Raw genomic sequence first — 22948 nt, forward strand, 5'->3', positions numbered from 1 at the left:
TCTGAAATGTCCTGTTCCTCACTTCCCAGTATGTAACCCATTTCCTACCTTTCCCATTTTACCTCTGAAATACATCCCTTTGTCTCCATAGCCACTATCACCTTCTGAATCTGAAGTCATTATCCCATAGTCCCAAATTGGCTTTCCCAAAGAAGTCCTGTGTGCATTGGTGGTATAGGAAGTCCTGCCCCCTCCAATCCCTGCATGACATGAAACTAGAGGGATATTTAAAATGAAAATATAAAAGATAAAAAAATAACATAAAAATGATAAAAATAAATAAAATTAAATTAAAATTAAATAAATAAAATAAAATAAAATAAAATAAAATAAAATAAAATAAAATGCAAATATAACAACACTCATCTAGCTACAACTTTTATTTGGCTTAACAATACCCTCAGAATAAGGAACAAAGTACTATGGGCCATTAATAAAGCTGTGTGCATGCCATCTGTCTCCATGGTCCTCTATATTTCTAACAGCCTGGACCTTTTTCTTCTAACATGCCAGACTCTATCCTCCTTTAAGGCCTTTACTCATACCCACTCTGCTCCCTCTTTGGGAATATGGGTTATTCCTTTCTCGCCTCTGAACGCCTATTTCTAGCTATTTCTTTATCATTTAGCTCTCTGTTTAACCAATACTTCCTCCAGAAAGTGTTGCCTGGTCCTCTGGACATGGTCAGTTTTATTAATTATACTCTAACAAACTGCTCTTAACTTTTGCATCACAATCCTCAGTGCATTTGTAATTACTTTGGTGTCTGCCTTCCACAAAAGATAATAAGGGACACAAGTGCAGAGAGCAAGACTGTTGTGTTTACAACTGTATCCCTTAATCTTATCAAACACCATGCTGGCCACAAGTGGGCCAACTAGGATACTGATAAATGTTTCCTGAATTAATTAACATAAACATGGTTCTGGTTTAGTCACTGACTTGATAATTGTTTATAATTGGTAGAAAAATACACAAAAAACTCTAATTCAACAGACTTTGTTAGTTTCTTACAGGAAATAAGCATAAAAACTACTTGATTCTATAAGAAAGATAATCAATTCTGGAAGGGGAACAAATAATATGAAGAAAGACCAGGACCCCTGTGTGGGTCAGTGAGTTAAGCATCCTAATCTTGACTCTGGGTTAGGTCATCATCCCAGGGTCATGGAATCAAGCCCTGCATTGGACTTTGTGCTTAGTGTACAGCCTGTTTAAGAGTCTCTCTCTCCCTGCCTCTGCCCCTCTCCCCCAGTTGCCTGCTCTCTCTCTCTCTCTCACTCTCTCTCTCTCTGTTTTTTGTTTTTTGTTTTTTTGTTTTGTTTTTTGTTTTGTTTGTTTTTGTTTTTGTTTTTTGAGAGAGAGAGCGAGAGAGCGAGAGAGAGAGAGAGGGAATGAGGAAAGCTTCTTTCTGGTGCTGGGATATGAATGAAGCCATGGAGAGGTAAGAAGAGTTCAACAGGGAAGGGTAAAAAATACTCCAGGAAGAGGGAAGTTTGTGCAAAGCCATGGACATAGTCAAGAGTATATACAGAGACAGGTGAATGGACAATTGTGCCGGAGGAAGGAGATACACTGAAATGTTGCAAATGGGCACATTGTGGAAAGCTTTCATTATCAGAATTAAACCATCTCTCAAGGAAAACCACTGAAGATTTCATTGGAAGAAGGATGAAGACAGCAAAAATGTGTACAGATTAGGATGAAAGTAAGGAGACCAACTCATAAGCTATTTCAATATTTCAGACAGATGGGAAGGAGGAAAGAAGGAAAAAATAATTCTGCAGTAGAAGAGACAATACTGCTTGAATGGGGAAGGGGTATGTCATTGACTAAATAGAAAACCAAAATAGAGAAAAGATAGAAGAAGGATGGGAGATGATGAGTTCTGTTTTGGAAACCCTAAATTTTATGTCCTTATATAATGTTGAGCAGGATAGTTGAGGTATAGGTCTGAGAAAGAGGATGCAAATAAATTTCAGAAGCTATTGGGCTCAGGGAAATCTTAATTGGTCTGTAATCAATTAAACAATAACACAAAGGCTTGAGAAACATGTCTAAAGTTTTTTCACAAACACATTTTTATTAATAATGAAAAAAACAAAAAATAATAAAAGTTATTTTATTATTACTTACCTAAGTTTTCAATACACCCAATACCTAATTTTTATTTTATATAGTTAGGAAAAAGTGTCTCAATTTTACTTTAACTTCACTTGTTAAAATAGTTAATTTCCTACAATTGTTGGGATGGGAGGAACTCACCCATAACATGCTGACTTTCTCTATTAAGTACAAGAATATCTTTTATGCTTAAAAGAATTCCAGTCTTTGTAACAGGCTCTGTGCAAAAATTTAAAATGATGTACAGAATTTTTTAAAAGGTTAACATCTAATTTCAAAAATGTTAACATCTGAAATTATGTCATCTTTAATTATCAGGAGGATATCTGAAGAATAAAATGTAGCACTTACTTTTGCTGCACCTATCTGTTCTTTGCGAAATTTCTCAAGTGGAGCAATTAATACATCATTAGCATTTTGAATCTGAAATTAAAAATGCAAATACATTAAATTCTGTATAATTTCATGCAAATATTGAAAAAAACAGCTCCTTTATTCAACTTATTTAAATGAACAGCTTTTGTTCTCCTGTTTGCTTCTATAAATGAAGTAAAAATATGTTGCATGTTGTATAGTATTTTTCTACCTTACAAGGTCATTTTCACCAATTATTTTACTCAAGCCTAACAATAATGTGAAAAATGGAAAACAGTACACATGTTTAGATCCTAGCCTGAATACTTAATTTCATATTCTAAGATTTAACTAAGAAATAGCACAGATATTAAATTTACAAATACCTTTAATTACACTAGTTTAATGCAGTCAGTTCAAGCATCATTTAAAAACTGAACCATACAAAGCGCTTCCATGTGGCACTAGAATGTTATTCTACAGCCACAAAATAAAATAAGGTTCATTTTTTTTTCCATTTAATTAGATTCTTTACACTAGGGATTTGTCTGAATGTTTGCATATGTCCAACCCTGCTAAAACTGTACCTGATTTCATTTCAATGAATAGTATTTTAGTCCCAAACTCGAAACTGGGATTTACTTACACCTTAAAACAGATAAATATTTAATTTGGATCTGTGAGAATATTGTGAAGAGGTTTTCAGTATGGGAGCCAGGGACTGAATGCAAGACCCAGACAATTCTAAGAAAAACAGTATTCTGGGAGGAAATTTTCATCTGAAAAAACCTTTATAAAGCATTAAAATTAAACACAATCTTAAATGTTCTCAACACAAAAAATGGTAATTATGTGACAGGATGGGAGTGTTAGCTAATGCCATGATGATAATCATTTTGCAATACATATATGTATCAAGTCAACCTGTACACTTTAAACTTCCACAATATTATATATCAATTATATCTCAATAAAGTTGAGAAGAAATTTACATTAACAAACAAAATTATAATTTACCACTGTGATAATATGATTATATAATTAGCAAATGCTAAGAGGAAGAGAAAACCTTTTTTAAAAATATATAACTATTTTAAAATAGGTTAAAGAGTCCCTTATATTATTCTTGTAACTTTTCCATAAGTATAAAATTATATCACAATTAAAAAATTTCAAGGGAAATGTTTTCCTTTCACTTATTTTCACTTAACTTATTATTACCCAGTCAAGTTTTATTTCTCAAATTCCATATCTAAATATACAAGGATAGTATACACAAAAATAAAAACTAGAGTTTTAGTGCCCTCCATGATTATCATTCTCTACTTTGCAGAAAAATGACATGACGGATCTTGAAAAGACCTAAAATCCTTGCATAAAGACATATAAAGTAAATCAATACTCAAAATCCTAAGGCATCAACAACCAACTGTAAATACCTCTGACATCCATCACTTAATTCCCATTTATGAGCTAAGACAAGAATCCCTCCAGATACACTGTGCAGGCGTGCTGCTACAGAGAGATGACTGGAAACAGTAGCAAAGTACCTCACTTTTAATTCTCACTCTCTAAATCCTCCTTGCCCTCACGAAACCCCAAATCCATAAACACACACACATACACAGATTTTACAGAGGTAATAAATAGCTGATTCTGCTTTCAACTTGTTTGCATAAGGCGAAAGGCAGTGTCATGAACACTTCTGTGTTATTTGGAAAAATGGCAACAATAAAGGCTAACATTTACTGAATGTTTAGGTTATGCTGGGGACAAGCATGCTCTAATATATGTAAAGTTAGTGAACTTAAACAGGGAGATATTACTCCAGTGTTGAAAACTCCAATAATAATGATGCTAAATAAGATGATATGCATATACAGCACAAGCACACATATTTATAATTGGGCTTAAATTGGGATCTGTTCCTACAGCTGCTGTGTAACCATTCTGAACATGAGCTGCATCATCTACCCCACAACTGAACTTCGTTCTAAGGACTAAGACAATGAATGCAAAACACTTAGCTCAGTGCCTTACATATAGTAAGTGCTCAAAATTTACAACGTTTAATGTCTCCAAACTGACACAGATAATTAATCTCATTCTGTATTTACCTACTTAATACACTTCTGTATCTGAATCTACAGTATTCCCTTTGGTTGAGGTCGATCTAGGTTCACATTATGAGAAGATGTTTTCCCATGAAATTCCCAAAAGACAGATGGCCTGTACTCTCCTATATCCAATCACCAGGTACTTATGTAAGTGCCAAGCACATTGCTGAGATCTGTGAGAAAGGGAAAAAACTAAGACATGGACTAAACCTTCCAGAAAGTTAATGTCAATTTGAGAAAAGAGGAAAATTTTATCCATTTAATGAATATTTGATGCTCTTAAAACACTGCTAAAATCTTTGCAAAAATTGAAAGACAAAACTGATTGGAATAGTTACATGATAAACTATGCAGGGGCGCCTGGGTGGCACAGTCGGTTAAGACTTCAGCCAGGTCACGATCTCGCGGTCCGTGAGTTCGAGCCCCGCGTCAGGCTCTGGGCTGATGGCTCGGAGCCTGGAGCCTGCTTCCGATTCTGTGTCTCCCTCTCTCTCTGCCCCTCCCCCGTTCATGCTCTGTCTCTCTCTGTCCCAAAAATAAAAATAAAAAACGTTGAAAAAAAAAAATTAAAAAAAAAAAAAACTATGCAGAACTCCTTATAAACACATAATGATTTTGACAATAGTAAAGATCCTTGAGAACTAAATGAGTCAGTTAGTATTTGGATGGTGAATGTGAACTGCACACACTAAAGAGACAAAAATATTCTAGAAACTGGGAACACCATGAATAAAGCCAAGGGGGTAGAACTAAGCATGACGTGTGGAAAGGGAGAATGCAATGCAGAAAAATAAACCATTTATTAATCACTCATTAAGAGTCAATCTTGATTTTGAGTGCATTGACCTAGTTACAGGTCCTCAGTTAACTTTTGAAAAATGGGAATACAGAATGAATATGAAGCATGTCAAACAGTTCTGGAACATAGCATGCTTCATAGAATTAAAACATTAGTATCAACTAACAAAAACATTATCTACATGGAAAAAAGTGTGTGTGTGTGTGTGTGTGTGTGTGTGTGTGTGTGTGTGTATTATTAGCAGGAAACTTGGTTGGAATAGGGAAAGGATACTCATAATCTAGGAAGAGCAGCCTGAACATGGAATCACTGCTGGCTTCTAAAGAGAAAACTAATGTTGTAAAAACTTGTTCTAGGAAGCCAGTAATATGTGGGATAGTTAGAGAATGAAGAGATGAAGACAAGATCTGCTAGCTGAATAGCTGGAAGTGGAACTCAAGTTTGAAATAAAGAAGGTGATAGGATCAGGGGCCTGCAGTACAGACATATCGTTAACAGGGACCTGCAGAGGCAGTGTTCTCAGAAAACAGAAAAGGACCCAGAGGGAGCAGAATCAAAGGGGACATTAAGATGTTTTGCCTCAGCACTGGAACTTGGGCATCATATTAAGAACTAGAGTAAATGAGATAAAGAGTGTTTGGTGGACAAGGTATAAAGATAATTTCACTTTGAACCTATTATGTTTCATGCCATGAGAGGACTCAAATATTTTGGCAGAGTATGCCATCTCAAAATGACAGAGTTAAGCAATAGGAATGAAGTGTTTTTATTAGGAAGGGAAGGATTAGAAAAGGAAGTGATTGGTAAATCTGTATACTAAGACATTGGCAGCCACATTCATATTTAATAGTTTAAATCTCTGCCAAAATCCGATGTGGCTATATGTAAATATGACCTGGGAATAAAACAAAGGATACAACACATCAGATGTGATAATTAACAACCACCTTATGAGGCAAGAATTATTTCTTAACTCCATTTCTCCCATATTTCATTTTTTCTTTTGTTTTTGGATTTGTTCAGTTTTCTCCTCTTTCTTTCTCCTACTCTCATTCTATTAATGTGAACCTGGAGGAATAAGAAAAGTAAAGAGGTACTGAACTGAAATATGAAGGGGAGAGAAACATCTAATAGAGTGATAGAGATAACAATACATATGATTTGTTCAGTGTTTACTATGTGGTAAGTACCATGCCAAACTCTTCATAATATCAAGATTAAAATTTATTTTATATGAGTAATTAAATCAAAATCTAAAACTCATCTGCAACATATTAAGCACATGAATGTTAAAGTTAGACCTAGCTCCATTTGAATCACAGCATCAAAACTGCTAAATCTGTGTCTTCATACCCATACCTCGTAAAGTTTTTATAAAAATGAAAGGAGAAATATACACATTTTTAAAATAACAAGCATAGATTTGACATATGGCAGCCTTTTAAAAAATGTTTCCTTCTTCACAGAATTTATAATGTCTACTATGTGTTTAGTCTTATAATTTCCTATGGTTTAAAATGCAGTTACTCAAAGGTAGAAACTGAATTGCAATTAATTTAACAGAACAGTATTCATCTATAGTAGATAACCAGGAACCTATTTTTCCCCATAAACAAGTATAAAATATGCGTGATTTTACATCTGAAATATCATGCCTCTTTTGTCTGCAATGAGCCGCTGTTCACATGTGAATCTAAACTCAAGATATCAAAATGGAAATGCCAACAACACTCAAAGGCACAAAGTGGATTTACAACCCAATTTGGCTGCTTCTGATCTTCATCCCCCCAGGGAACACGTCTTTCATTCCCACAAACTGGTCAATCACAAGGACAAAATTTTTCAATTTTGAAGTAATCCAAGTGCAAATTAAAGAAGGTGTTTAAAATTTTGGCAGGTTTAAAAGAATTACTGTTGCTACTGCATAATAAAGGAAAATGACATACAAAATGGTGGAACACTACAATTAAACATGTGAACCAGGGTATAACTTTGGTGACTTCACTTTCATAAGGTTTAAAAAAAAATGTAGAGAAATGCAATTTTGCTCACATGGAACTCCTTCTCTCCATATTTACGCAAGATGCTTGAGGAAACTTCTCCCAGAAGGTAATTCTGGGTTTGGGGTGGGGGGGGGGGGGTGTCAAGTCACAGAGTTCAACAGATTCAAGATCCCATAATATCTGTGGAATGTGTTACTTTTCATGACCTTACTAAGAGGCTTTAGGAAAAATACAAAAGTAATTTTAATATTCTCCCTCGATATTGATGATATATAATTTTATAAAGTCTTATTTCAGTAAACAAGATACAATCAACTTACTATCTTATAATTCTTAACCATTTATAATTCTAAACCTTGGGTATAATCAACTTATTTTTATAAATATAGGTCCATTTTAAAAATCAAAAATAATTATCTGCTATTTCATTTACTTTCTGTAGCAGAGAAGCAAACTGATATTGGATAGTACTTTACAACATTTACTGGGTAAACACACTTTAACTGTGGATGTAGTGTGTTACATGAAGCCAGGTAATTAAGTTTCCACTCAACTTTTCTTTTGCTATTTCAAGCGATTCTAATAAACAGCCACCAGGGAGTGCTCATAAATCACTCACAAGTAATGACTAGAAATGTTTTTATGTGATTAGACGATGAATACTCCAAATACACTTGGGTTTGTGTGTGTGTGTGTGTCCAAGTATACACAAATTATAATTTTCTATAGAATATGTATTTTCAAGTGCTATTTGATCTTTATTAAAAATTTCTATTTTTGTTTTAAAAATTTTTTTTTCAACGTTTATTTATTTTTGGGACAGAGAGAGACAGAGCATGAACGGGGGAGGGGCAGAGAGAGAGGGAGACACAGAATCAGAAACAGGCTCCAGGCTCTGAGCCATCAGCCCAGAACCTGATGCGGGGCTCGAACTCACGGACCGCGAGATCGTGACCTGGCTGAAGTCGGACGGTTAACCAACTGCGCCACCCAGGCGCCCCAAAAATTTCTATTTTTAATGCTCACTTTGCACTGCAGAGAACCTTACAACCTGTGTGTCCAATGAAATGAGCAGCAATGGAATAAAACAAATCTGAAAGGTAATTGTTACACTTTTACTTATCCCCCATTTTCCAGGTCTCGGTTAAAATCTAGTGTTGGTACCAGTCACAGCCCATCACTAATCAGTGATTATAGTGTCCCATTATCCTGCAACCAGGATAATGGATAATACCAGGATAGAGGATTGCAATTTTCTCCCCCAAACTTTTAATGCACTAAAACACTCAAAGTTCTGAAGAGAAGATTTAATAATATTCTGTGGTGCTAGATAACGCAACTGCTTGAGAAGACTACAACAGGTGATGTTATTTACAAAAATAAAACCTGAATGGTATCACTCATTGCAAAAATAATTTCCTGTTAAGATACCTATATAGTCAATCCACACACAGTGAAAAGATATGACGGTGTTTCATAATGAGTAGATTGAACATAGTTAATGCAGAAGATACCTATAAGTAGTCTCTGAGATAAGAATGGACTACTTTCCCATTAGTATTTGCAACTGGGAAAATTAGATCACAGTCCTAATTTGGGATTACAGGCAAGCATCTCCCTCTGCTTCTTCCAACCTCTGTCCTTTTCCTCCTTCCAAAACAGCTTCCCAGAATGAACTTCTGGCAAGTGGTCTAGGGGTAGCCTGAGGCTCACTCCTCCATAATGGTCAGGTTAACTCTTCACAGCTACACAAGAGACAGTCCTCTTGGTCAATAAACCCACAGCTTTTCTAAACTAGGACCCGAAGGCCAAAACTCACATAATGTGCGAAGGACAGATATATGAACAAAACCTTGATTAAATAAGTAGTATGAAGTCAAAAACTAGAGCTTTTTATGCTTTATATCCTTTAATGTGAGCAAATTACTCTGAAAAACCATGTCTTCACCTTAAAAAAATTCTATGTAAGGTTAGCTGGATACCACTGTAATACATTTAATTTCAACTTGAATGTCACTTGCAACTTCAATACTGAATGCTTTGATTCTACTTATTAAGCCAGTGTTCCATTATGAACCCTACACCATTGGACCTCATCGGTTTAGATCCAACACTCACTTAAATCTAGTATTATTTTAATATTTTCTTTGTTTTTACCAGACATGATACTTTTCTTAGTGAAAATGGTAGGGAAACAAATTTCAGTTTTTGGAGAATGATGGTTTATGAATTCTCCCTTATTTCAGAAGACAGGAAAGAGTATACTCTGAGTACACTAGTTTGTATTTAATTCTTGGTTTATATCCTGACAAGTGTGCAATCTGGTCAACTTAATCAAACTCTCCAAGTCTGTTTCCCTTTATGTTTAAGGATAATATGCTTGTTTACAAAGATTAAATTCTATATTTTATGTATAATGATCATAACTTTATTAAAGTTGTATCTGCTCCCTGTTAAATTCATTCTTTCATGTAAACCAATTATAATGCATATATAATTTTTTTTTAATGAAACAGGAAGTTGCTACTGGAGATCTGGTATAAGAGTGAAATCTCATCAGCATATACTGAATGTCAAGACTTCTTAAATGGAACAGAGTAGCTATGAAGGCAAACAGTAAATAATCCTCTCTGCTTCTAGAACTTACAACTATCCCAAATAACTCAAATTAAAATTTGCTGTTTTTTAATAGAGTCATCTACCCTCATAAGATGAGGGAGTAGAAAAGCATTCATCCAAGAAACAACTGACCATTTCCACAGAATCTAGCTGAGAAAGTGAAAGACAGGGGTAAACTGCAAAATTTCACATAATCCACTGTGATCTAATAATATCATAACTCTAAGTCGTATCAAATGAAATTCTCTGAATAGTGAGTTATTTGAACAAGAAAAAGAAGCTATTTTTCATAGATTTTTGTTGCTCTTAAACTACTTTTGCTTTTATTCCCTCTTGCCACCAATCTCTAATGGGAGGTTATACTAAGAATATTTTAAAGCATTTAAGCATTGTGGAAAACATTTTGTTGTTGTTGAAACTTTTTTTTAACAGCAGATATAAACAAAACACCTCCTCAAAACCTGTGTCTACTTAGTGTAATCCTGATTACTCCTTGAACATTTGTAGTTCTAAAATAAAGGAGGCTAAAAAGATTTTAGAAAAAGAAGGTCGAACGGCTTTTTAGCTATAAAAAGATATGTGAAGGTCAAAGTAAAATTGATGTCTTACAAGCCACTTGTATACTCCAAGCATCCTATACATACAGTCATCACAACAATTACTTTTTTCTTGATTTTGACCAGAAAGTAAGCATTTAGGAAAACACTTTTATGAAATACATGGCTGTATTACCTCACAGGTCATATAAGTCAGATGTTGAAATTCAATCTATCTGTGAGAACACAGGGAAGTTGAGAAATGCTGCAACCCCAGTTGTTGCAGTGGGTTAAATAATCACTCCTGCATTTGACTGGGCAAAAGCATTCTGCAAAATTACTGGTTAGGTTACTTCAGCCAGTCCTCTACCTTTGGACATTCTCAAGAAATCCCAGGATCTGCTGAACTTGTACACATCTGTGGTATTGCTATGGCTAGAGATTTTCCTGTAACACAGCTAGCTGTCCCATGTATTGATGTTCTCATGCTGATGAAAATCTACCTTCTCCCTTTGCCCCACCTCAGATAACAGAAATACTAAATAACTTCAGCTGAGTCAATTATGGCCTCGAGAAAACTCTCCCCCTGCCCCCCACCCAGGTTCCATCTCCTAGCTTAGAAGGATCAAAGTGGCATTATGTGTGGGGGTTGGGGGGGTCAACAAATTGATAATTTATGTAACCCAATGTTTATCTCCTCCCCACCCTGCTTTTAATGCTATTTCTTCTGCTAATACTTCTCTACCCTTCTCAGTATTCACCACTGAAAATATCTTTGGAGAGAGAAATTAAAATCTTTCATCTGTTTTAAATTCTTCATTTGTGAATGTAAGCAAACTTCTAATAGTCTGTGAGTTTATAAAAGAAATGGAAATTCATTAAGGAAATTCCCAGAGTCACAGTTATTTTACAGCAATTACATCTTAGTAGCTGAATGTTAATGTATTTTAATCACAATTGCTCAGTATTTCCGTAATGGCAGATTGTTAAAACCTTAAGAAAGACTTAAAATATCCTACTATATATACAATTTCTTAAATTGCTTATTCCAATTTTGTAATAATGGGGAGGGAATGGAAGGGAAGAAGAGGAGAGAAAAGAGAAGGAAGGAGAGAATTAGGCAGGACAGAAACGCATATAAGCAAAAAAGAGACCAACATAACTACTATGTTATGAGGGAGGGATAGAGAAAGTGTAGGAAGAGAGATCTCTTACTAACAAGAGTAACAGTACTCATGTTACATATGTTACATGTGAGCATATATTCTATGTTATACGTGAGCAGGTTCACAGTGGCTCTAAGGAAATATTGTATGTATCTCTTCCCAGTCTGTATCCATTCAATGACCTTGCATTGAAGTCAGCTGAGGTGGAAGTATTTACACCATGGAAATCAGCAAGCATTACAAATCAGGGTTACACGCACATACACATGCGTGCACACAAACACCTAAATGCCGGCAGTTAACTTTTTACCAGAACATCAATGCTTAAAACTAAACATGTATTGGGACACACCAGTATTAAACTAGAAACAGTCGGAAAGAGTGGTAACTATACAAGACTCCTTTTATCTACTTTTTAAAGCATCTCTTTTAAACATGTACCTGTGGGCTTTTAACATTTCCAATTAAGTATGTCTTTCCCAACACCCAAAACTCATTTGTACTTCTTCACACTTGAACTTTTTTACACAGAGCAAGACTTTTTAATTTCTGGGCTTCCACAGCAATACCTTGAATGAACTTGTATGATAGCACTGGTGATAAACAGTTTCAGCTTCATAAGTCTATTTGAGTGATAGCAGGTTTCTGTGGTGCTGGGTTGAAAAGGATCCTGAGGGTGAACCTGGACACTGTAGGAATGATCACAAATGTTGACGATCAACATCTCTTACTAAGAAGAGTAACAGTACTCATGCTACATATGTTATATAAATATAGATACGATTACCTTTCTATTCCTTTAAAGGGAGAGATAATGTCTTATTGATTTTTTTAATAATCACTGTCTAGTAAAATCCCTTGCCACCGTGGAAACTCAACATAACCACTGCTAAATTGATTGAATAAAGTTACTTCTGATAGCTAACCTGCAGTTAGTTACTATAGTTACTCATAGTATTACTGAGGATAGCAACCTACCTACAAAAAACTAAGTATTTTTGATAATTAGCATTTCTATAATATGTAGTGATATATGCTGTATAACATAACTAGCAATCAATATCTATAGAGGTAGCAATGGGAAATTAAGCTCATTGACATCTTTAGAAAAAGATTCAGTCACAAAAAACAACTATTAATTTACAAATTTTTTTTGTTTACTTATAAATTGGTATGCAGGGAGAAAAAGTACACACTATTATAGTTCAAGTCAAAACTCTGGAGCGCAGACCATTATCATGCAAATGCCCATAGTGGGCTAAAAGGGAAATAGCAGTAACTCCTCAAAAATAAGAGATGCAGATCACTCCAAATTCTCCCTACTCCTTCTTCCTTAAGGTTGATTTCACTACTGTGCTGAAGTGAAATCTTGAAAAAGAAAAACATCGCTCTGCTAGATCTTAGCTAGGAACCAGGAAAAACATTCAGGGTAGGGGAGTATGTTGTCAAATAACAGGTTTAAAAGCATGAAGAGAAAAGTAAACAGGTCACTCCTATCAGGTAAGTGAGGAAATGGATTCTAGAGTACAAATAAAAAACAATAATTAATGAACACTTTCTATGGGACAAGAGAATTCTTCAATCCTCACAATAGATTTATGAAGAAGGTACTATTATCATTCCCATTGTACAGATAAGGAAAATGAGACTCGGACTAAGTAATTGCCCAAGGTCACACACAAATAGCTGGTGACAGAGCTACAATGTGAATCCAGGCATTCTGACTCTCAAGTCTATATTCCTAACTACTCTGACAATCCTCATCATACCACTCTCAGATAGTAAAGAATATACTGCAGGCAAACTACGTCTTGCCCCCACAAGCCATATGTGTGAGTATGACTATCATAAAGTAAAAACCAAGGAAAACAAATGAGCTGCAGAAGTAGTGAGGAGATTATTTTCCTATTTTCTAATTCCTAAACCCTTAGATGTAGATATATTGTTTTCTCTATTACAAATCTTTTTTTTTTTTTTAAAAATGGTAGGACTTTTTATTGCATTCTCAGTTTCACTGTTGTGCTGATGTCATACTTAAGTGTGTGATGAAAAATCAAGCTGAGTTGAGTAACAATAATTATTCTTGGCTTACAAAACAGTTGTAACAGTGTAATGGTGACATGAGAAACTGCATGGACAGAAGGAAGATTAGGAAGACGTTACTGCAACTATTAACTTAAAATAGGAACATTTCCCCCCACATAATTCTACCAAAGTTCGGAAAATGAGAAAATAAGGGTGTTCTTTCAGAAATAAACAACAGTAGTATTGCCTTTTCCTACTACACTTTCCCTGGTACAACACTTACTGAGGTTGCTTATGTCACATACTATCTTGATATAAACAAATACAGGAAACACTGCAAATGGAACTTGGACAATTAAGAAAAAACAACACCAGTAGCTAATACACAAACATACAGTGTATCTTTCCTATTAACTAACGTTGTAGTGACTGCTTGAATATGAATATTTTGAGGCTCTCTAGGGACTAGGGGGAAGAGAAAATCTTTGAAATAAATTAATTCCTTAATTGAATAAACCAACGAATTGAATCATACTGTTAAAATAAAACCGAGAGGGGCGCCTGGGTGGCGCAGTCGGTTAAGCGTCCGACTTCAGCCAGGTCACGATCTCGCGGTCCGTGAGTTCGAGCCCCGCGTCGGGCTCTGGGCTGATGGCTCAGAGCCTGGAGCCTGTTTCCAATTCTGTGTCTCCCTCTCTCTCTGCCCCTCCCCCATTCATGCTCTGTCTCTCTATGTCCCAAAAATAAATAAACGTTAAAAAAAATTATAAAAAAAAAAAAAAATAAAATAAAATAAAACCGAGAGAAATTAATTAAAAGAGAAAACTTCAGAGCTTTAATACATAATTACAGAAGTCCAAGAATACCCAAAAGTTTTCTAAGTCCTACAATTTAGCAAACAGAGGTATGATTTATTTTGCAAACATTTTCCTTTAAACTTTCCCAGGCATTTGAGCACAGACTCTTAGTCATAGCTGAGAATTACTTCCCAAATAAATTCCATATGCTCTAACTCTTGTCTCTGGTCTTTCCCAAAACCAGAGCTCATCATAAACCATGGGCCAATTTTTCCAAACTATACAGCTGTCAAAAACTTCTCTTACCCAATGAACTAAAGACCCTGTTTCAGCCCTTTATGTGAGGTCTTATATCATGTACAGTAAGAGTGATATGTCAATTCTAAAGAAATTCCCTTTACAACACATGACAAAAAAAAAAAAAAAAACACTCAAAAATACATACTTTTCCTTATCTGTGAAAAGTATACCCTAACAGAAAACACAATCATTTAATAAATCATTAACATCTAACCTTTTTTGGTCTTACCCTCAGGCCATGGCTTGAATTACTTTCAATTCACAGAACTAGCTAAAGAATGTTTATGATTCTCCTCCATAAAATAAAGCCTGGAAACTTGGAAACGACTTTCTTCCCTTACAGCAGCAGACAGCCTGAGACATTCAGACTCTGGTGCATTCATGATGATGTGTACATAAGATAAGCAAAGCAGTAACACTATGGTCAGGGACACCTTAGTTATCCTATATGACATTATTAAAAGGTATGGAGAAACAATCTCTCTCCTCTCTCTTCTTTTGCTTCCTCTTAAAAAATTAAGAGATATTGTAGTTAGTAGAGAAGAAAATTTAGCTCCTATGATGCCCAGTTTACATAAACACAAAGAGTGTTAATGCTGGTAAAACCCTACTTCTTATCTCAACATTACCCAGGTTCTCAAACAGAATCCTGACAAGAAACTCCCATCACTTTGACTGCTGACAATCACATCCTGTTCCCAACTTTGGGCTTTCAGTAATTCCTAACATAGTCTAGAATATGCCTACAGTTAAGACCTTTTAATTAATCTAAAAATTAATCTGAAAATACTAGATGAGAAAATGCACCCCTTCAAATAATTCACGAATATAATAAAACTGGGCTGCATGTTACAACAACAAAATAACTTTGCACATTAACATAAAAACACAAAGCTAATGAAGCTTCCACCTCACCCCTGCTAAGCATATTGTTCTGAGAGCTCCCAGATATATTGTCTTCAATGGCCTTCTGACTTAATAAGCTTTTGACAATTTTTGTGCAGAGTGAAGGGGGCAAAGACAGACTCAACTAACTTACCTTTATCTTACGTTTCAAGATAAGAGAACTCTACACTTTATCCATGGATGACCACCTAATGTATTTTCATGCTTCAAATGTCACATGAAGTGATCGACGGCTTACAACTCTTGCCTTGAGCCCAGATATTTGTGCTAAACATTCTGTAAGCCATGTTTGTCCCATTCCCAGAAGCACCTCAAAAACACAGCCTCAAGATATATCCCAGCCTTCTCTAATTTCTCAGTTTGTCTGTCAGTGAATGGCCCCAAATTCAGGCAGCTGCCTCATCACCCCGGTCTCCTACCTCTCCATCTTCCACATCCAATCTATGATCTCCCCACTGCCTCAGCATGCAACCCATCACTTCTCTGCAGGATTAGAACAACAGTCACCTTACACACCTATCAGCACCCACTTTCACAACTCACCCAAGTTTTATTTTCTACACAGCTGCAGAATGGTGTCTATAAAAGAAAAGTATGTTCCTTCCCAGCTTTTATCATCTCTCCACAACCTTCAATACAAAAGACCTTTCCTCAGCCCAGTATCCCATGATAATGAAGAGGCCCCTCACTAGCTCTTCATAACCTTTTCTGCTGCCACTTCCATGTGGCAAGTCTTCTTTTACACCATATAACACAATTTATAAAGCCTAGCTCACATTGTGACCTCTTCCACAGTTTTCCTTCCCAGGTTCGCTTATTCATTCCTAAATGTCTCTTATCCTTTAAGCCACAGCTCAAGTGTCATATCCTTGGTGAGCCTTCCTTAATATTTACAGTGCAAGTTTTAAGGGCCTTGTTCAAGCTGCCACAGGATTGTGATTATACCACTGTGACAGCAGATCACAGAACTCTGTAAGCCGCATTGTGCCAGTCTGTGTTCCCAACGAAATTATGAGTATTTCTAAGGAAATGCTTAGAAATTATGAACAGTCTGTGTTCCCAACAAAATTATGAGTATTTCTTTTTTTTTTTTTAAAAATTTTTTTTTTTTCAACGTTTATTTATTTTTGGGACAGAGAGAGACAGAGCATGAACGGGGGAGGGGCAGAGAGAGAGGGAGACACAGAATCAGAAACAGGCTCCAGGCTCCGAGCCATCAGCCCAGAGCCTGACGCGGGGCTCGAACTCACGGACCGCGAGATCGTGACCTGGCTGAAGTCGGACGCTTAACCGACTGCGCCACCCAGGCGCCCCAGAATTATGAGTATTTCTAAAGAAATACTATGCCTCCAGCTTTCTTTTCATTTTTAATTTTTGTGTCTCCAAGGGCCTAGACCCATATCTGAGGCATACAGTTACAAGCCAAAAAACACTTTTTGATACAAGCACATTAGCTGAAGCAAGGGTGGGGGACTACATGGGAGAAAGAGTTGGAAGAGAAGTTAGAGAACAGAAAATGCCAAAATCAAACTAAAATAAGATGGACAATGCCGGACTTTGCATTCAGGCAAACTGTATGTCATTTTCCTATTCATATACTACCCTCAATCTCAAACAATATTCCATTCATTCATATATTATTATGAAGTGTTTTGAAATGACTGAGGAAGAGAAAAACTGAAGTGTATGGATTTCAGAAGACACACACACACACACACACACACACACACTGGTTTCTTTTAGGGAAAATGAGGATTTTAACAAATAATGAATATAGACCATCTTCTACTAGGGCATGCAAGGTTATGGATTTTCACTATACACGCAAACAAAAGCTTATTCCCATCATTAAATTTTCATTTCTACTTTTTGAAGGAGAATGGATGAGATTAACTTCTGCAACTTCTTATTCTTTCACAACTCGAGTTACCAGTTTGGAAATAAATCTTGAATAAGCACTGAGGTATAGGATAGGAAGAACAGGCAAGCTAAACGCTATTTGGCAAAACAGCCTATCCTTCAATATTTATTAGGGATGAGTAAGCAATGATCTGCTATTTTATCACTGGAAGATGCCTTGCTAGCCTGTGCCAAAACTTCAATTAGGCTTATAAACACTCTTGAAAGAATGAGGAATTAAAATCACAGCTTCTATTGGCCTTTGAGCTTAATAGCCAGGGAGCATACTATCTATATTACTAAGGGGATAAATTACATTACTGTAATTGTACTGCATTACAAGTAGAGCACTTAGGCCAAAAGGTAAAGCAAGGGCAAGCCTAAAGAAGAAAATAAAATTTGTTTTCAGAAACTTTAGTTGCCCCTTCAGTTGCCCCTAATTAGGCTTTGTTTGGCCTTTATTCCAGTGTGTTTATTCAGGCCATACATCACTATCCCTCTTCTTTCCATTGGAGCCCTTTACCAAGGACTTTGTTCCCAGGAAATCTAAATTCTAAATATTTCCAACTATTACCATACTCTGGCCTACCAATAAAAATCTTATTACTTCTATGGTTTCTTTCATCAAGAGCTTCTCCATGCTTCCCAACAACTAGTAAATTTGATTTACTGACAAGTGCTAATCTGCCTTTGGTATTCTGAAAGCTATTTGCCCTGAAGACAAGTAAAACAGCATGGCAATCCAATTAGGATTTGGGCACTGGATGGTCCAAAGAGAGAGAAAATTAGGTTGGTGAAAAACCAGCAGCCTGCTATATTTACATGTGGCAAAATGTGAATAGGTTCTTATCTGAATTAATGACAACTTTATTGTAGACTGGGCTCACATCAAGATAACATGGTAATGACACTACCTTTTTGGGTGTACATATATCCACGGCAGTGAATGCAGAACTGACGGGCACATACCCAATGAAGATTATTGTCCAACCAGAAGCAACACATAGACTATTTTTCATAATGTTTCAGGTGGTAATTTAAAATTAACCACAAGTCAATTGCTTGTAAACCAACACTAAACTTTCCAATGATTTAGTTGGAAATGATTCAATTGTTAAGGTGTAATTTACTGAGTTAACACCTGTAACTCAAATGGTTTCAAGCAAATATTTACTGTGGAATACAAATGCCCTGATATATTATAATTGAGAAAATCACTAAGCACAAAACAATAAAAAATAAATAAAAACAAGCAAGATAATACCAGATGACATAAGTCACAAAGAAAAGAAGTTGATGTGATAGAAAATAATGTCAGTGGAAATACTAATTTAAATTCAGTGGTAAGCAAAGGGCTCAATGAAAAGGGGTACCTTGAACTGAAATATGATTTGTAATAACTCCTCACCCCGCCGAACACTACTCAGAGATCTAAAAGAAGTTCAGGCAGAAAGAACAGAAAGTATAAACTTGCTAAGACAAAAGCATACTTGCTATGTTGGTTTTGATGGAAAGAAAAGAAGCCTGGCATGACTAAAGCATAGTGAAGGCAATAGAGAATGGTTTGAGATTAAAGCAGAATCCAGAGCAGGTAAGGCCTTCAAAACCACAGTATGAAATTTAGATTTTATTCTATGTTACCTATCACAGAAATACAGAACCTGATTATAATGACAAAGGAATGAGAATTTTAATCTAAACAGACTTCACATTTGCACTATCTGCCACTACTATTCACAAAAGTGTTGTACCTCCTGAGGTTTTTTTTTTTTTATTTTTTTTTTATTTTTTAATTTTAATTTATTTTTGAGACAGGGAGAGACAGAGCATGAACAGGGGAGGGTCAGAGAGAGGGAGACACAGAATCTGAAACATGCTCCAGGCTCTGAGCTGTCAGCACAGAGCCCGACGCGGGGCTCGAACTCACGTACCGCGAGATCATGACCTGAGCTGAAGTCGGACGCTTAACCGACTGAGCCACCTAGGCGCCCCCCTCCTGAGGTTTTTAAAGCCACTTCATTGCAAAGAAGAATGAAATCCACAGAGTTGAAGGGAAGTTCTGCCCCCAAATTGAACTCAACTCCTGCAGAAACCAAAAAGCAACAACAACAAAAAGAACTATGGAAAAACCCTTTGGTATTAACTGCCAAGAACTTCCCATCAAATAAACCCAAATATGCATAGCTTTTATCTATCACTCTACATGGACAAGAGTTTACAAGGTTAAAGCAACTGCTTTCTGGGTTAAGAAAAAAAATCTGTATCAGAATTAACCTGAGTGGTGACATCCATTTATCATATTCGGTGTCACCTGATTATAAAGTAAATGTATACACAGAAGTGTACATGTCTTGATTTGCCAAGAGACTATATCTCATGGCATATCTACAAATTGAATCTATTTTTTCAAACATCAATGTTAAACTCAATAGAAAATCATCTAAAGCTACTGAGCAGTTGTGAGATAACCATATCTAATATTGTCCCTTATAAAAGTAGAGTTAAAAGCCCAAAGAGGTTAAAATTGCATAGTTTTAATAGGCAGACCTAACACTAACATACTACCTTGTACCTGGTTGAACTGAAATTCAAGTTTCTCCTTACTCTGTGATCGCCTATTAACAATTTAATACAACTTTGAGGGCAACTTTAAACACTCTTCTATATTAACAAGAAGGAATTAGGTACTTCAGAGATAGCTCTATACAAATTCTACCATAAAAATATTAGAATCCTAAAAGATGAATACGTCAGCCACCCTGCTTTAAAACAAATCCCCCCTGGGGCGCCTGGGTGGCGCAGTCGGTTAAGCGTCCGACTTCAGCCAGGTCAGGATCTCGCGGTCTGGGAGTTGGAGCCCCGCGTTGGGCTCTGGGCTGATGGCTCAGAGCCTGGAGCCTGTTTCCGATTCTGTGTCTCCCTCTCTCTCTGCCCCTCCCCCGTTCATGCTCTCTCTCTCTCTGTCCCAAAAATAAATAAACGTTGAAAAAAAATTAAAAAAAAAACACCAACAAATCCCCCCTTCCTTTTTAAACCCTTCCAAGTGGCAGCATGAAGAGAGAGAAAGAGAGGAAGAGATGGTCCTGGTCATATTTCTCTTTTTGACATGTTCTAAATTCAAGTTATAAAGTTTAAAAAAATTAGCATTAAATAATAAGTGTTTATTATTAGCATTATAAAAATAGATAACTCCTCCTTATATACTGTATTTACTGAATATCATGGCCCTTTGGTTATTAGTGCTCAAAAGTGGGAAGTCTTGAGCCCTATGGGAGGAAATGCTCAAGGGATAGAAGAACCTTTATCAACTTGGTCTCCTCTTTGAAAAACCTGTAATAGAAAGATACTGTTAGTGACAGACGTGTGGCAGGGACTTCAGAAGAGCTGAGACAAAGAACAAAGGGATAACTGCTTTGTGATCTTCCTTTGCAAGGGATGTATGTCCATTTTGTTAAGAAATATAAGGAAACCATAGGAGACTCAAATACTGAGAACAAACTGAGGGTTGATGGGGGTGGGGGGAGAGGGTAAAGTGGGTGATGGGCATGGAGGAGGGCACCTGTTGGGATGAGCACTGGGTGTTGTATGGAAACCAATTTGACAATAAATTGTGTGTGTGTGTATATATATATATATATATATATATATATATATATATATATATATGAAAAAAAAGAAATATAACAAGCACTTAACTATTTTGAAAGATTACAGAGAGCACATATAAGGAGCACACTCAATACATGCTTTCAGAAGTTCTTTCCTCCTTTCTAAATTTGTTACTTTGTAACTTAACAATGCAATTTAAAGTCAGTTCATATTTTTACTTTTGACTTAACTTACAGTCTACAAAGTAAAAACTAAGGCCATATCACAAATCTAAATGGTTTGGCATTGTATTATCTTTATAGGTGAAGTCTGGAAAATCATACTAGTCCTTAGTTTCCCTGTATAGCTAAGAACCACCAATTGATTGACATAAAACTGAACACATTGCCCAATTACAGTCACTCTTTTTTTTTTTAATTTTTTTTTCAATGTTTATTTATTTTTGAGAGAGAGACAGGGCATGAGCAGGGGAGGAACAGAGAGAGAAGGAGACACAGAATCTGAAACAGGCTCCAGGCTCTGAGCTGTCAGCACAGAGCCCGACGCGGGGCTCGAACTCACAAACCATGAGATCATGACCTGAGCCGAAGCCGGATGCTCAACCGACTGAGCCACCCAGGCGCCCCACAGTCACTCTTTATTGGCAGTGGTCAACATGGTGTCAACTGTGTCCTGGGGCAAAGGTACTTCTGCTCTGCACCACCTTGGATCTTGTTCCAAAGATACTAAAGTCACTCCTTTCCATTTTCTTCATAGTAGATCCTGTCAAGTATGTTTTTGATTAACTGGCAAGTAGAACATACAGTCTGTTTAGTTCAATTAACCAGAGAATGACAACTCCAAAACTGCTGTGTTCACAGTCATCCATATTCATCTTTATTCACTACAAAGAAAGTTTAGGTCGCTGTGACTTATTAAGAAAAATGACACTTGGGGAGCTTGGCTGGCTCAATCCATTAAATACCCACCTCTTGGTTTCGGCTCAGGTCATAATCTCACAGTTCATGGCTTTAAGCCTCAAGTCAGGTTCCATGCTGATGGTGCAGAGCCTGCTTGAAATTCTCTCTCTCCCTCTCTCTCTGCCCCTCCCCTGCTCACTCATTCTCTCTCTCTTTCTCAAATAAATAAACTTAAAAAAATTAAAAGAACAAGGATACTTACATTAACAATTTATCTGAATGTCTGAATGTCTGATATGAACGATCATATCACAGTGACTTAGGATTTGCTGACATGTTACAGTTCAGGAACACAAGTGTCAGAAGAATGGTCAGCCTAGAGTTCACTCTCCATTTAATTTGGTTAAGAACTAAGTTAGCACTTACTACATGCTTACCACACCTTACTAGATAAATAAGGATGTGAGGCTATGAAAGAAAGTTTCAAACAGTAAATGTTGGTCCAAGATTAAATAAAAAGGAGATGGAAATCAGGATTGCTTCCTAGGAACTGAGCTGGGCCATTATTTAACATTTTATTTTTGTGCCTGTCAATGACGATTACTCAACAGTTGATCCTCAAGAACAAAGACTTATATGCCCTATAAACAAGCTAAATGTATTTTTTTCCTCTTACACCATCATGTTCTAAAAAGGACCTTCAAACATCCTACAAAGATACTATAACACAATAAAATAAATTTAAAACAGTGGGCACCTGGGTAGCTCAGTTGGTTAAGCGTCTGACTTTGATTT

At 36.2% G+C, this 22948-nt stretch overlaps 1 protein-coding gene across 1 annotated transcript in view; it reads right to left on the reverse strand.

Annotated features, from left to right (window-relative positions):
- Positions 1–22948, reverse strand: part of ARHGAP42 (Rho GTPase activating protein 42) — a 326220-nt gene that overhangs the window by 163641 nt on the left and 139631 nt on the right. Inside the window, exon 4 of the mRNA XM_047877771.1 lies at positions 2476–2547. Coding sequence (XP_047733727.1) covers positions 2476–2547 — 72 coding nt within the window. The remainder of the gene's footprint in view (positions 1–2475; positions 2548–22948) is intronic.

Source organism: Prionailurus viverrinus, chromosome D1 (assembly GCF_022837055.1).
Source record: "Prionailurus viverrinus isolate Anna chromosome D1, UM_Priviv_1.0, whole genome shotgun sequence".
Taxonomy (NCBI): domain Eukaryota; kingdom Metazoa; phylum Chordata; class Mammalia; order Carnivora; family Felidae; genus Prionailurus; species Prionailurus viverrinus.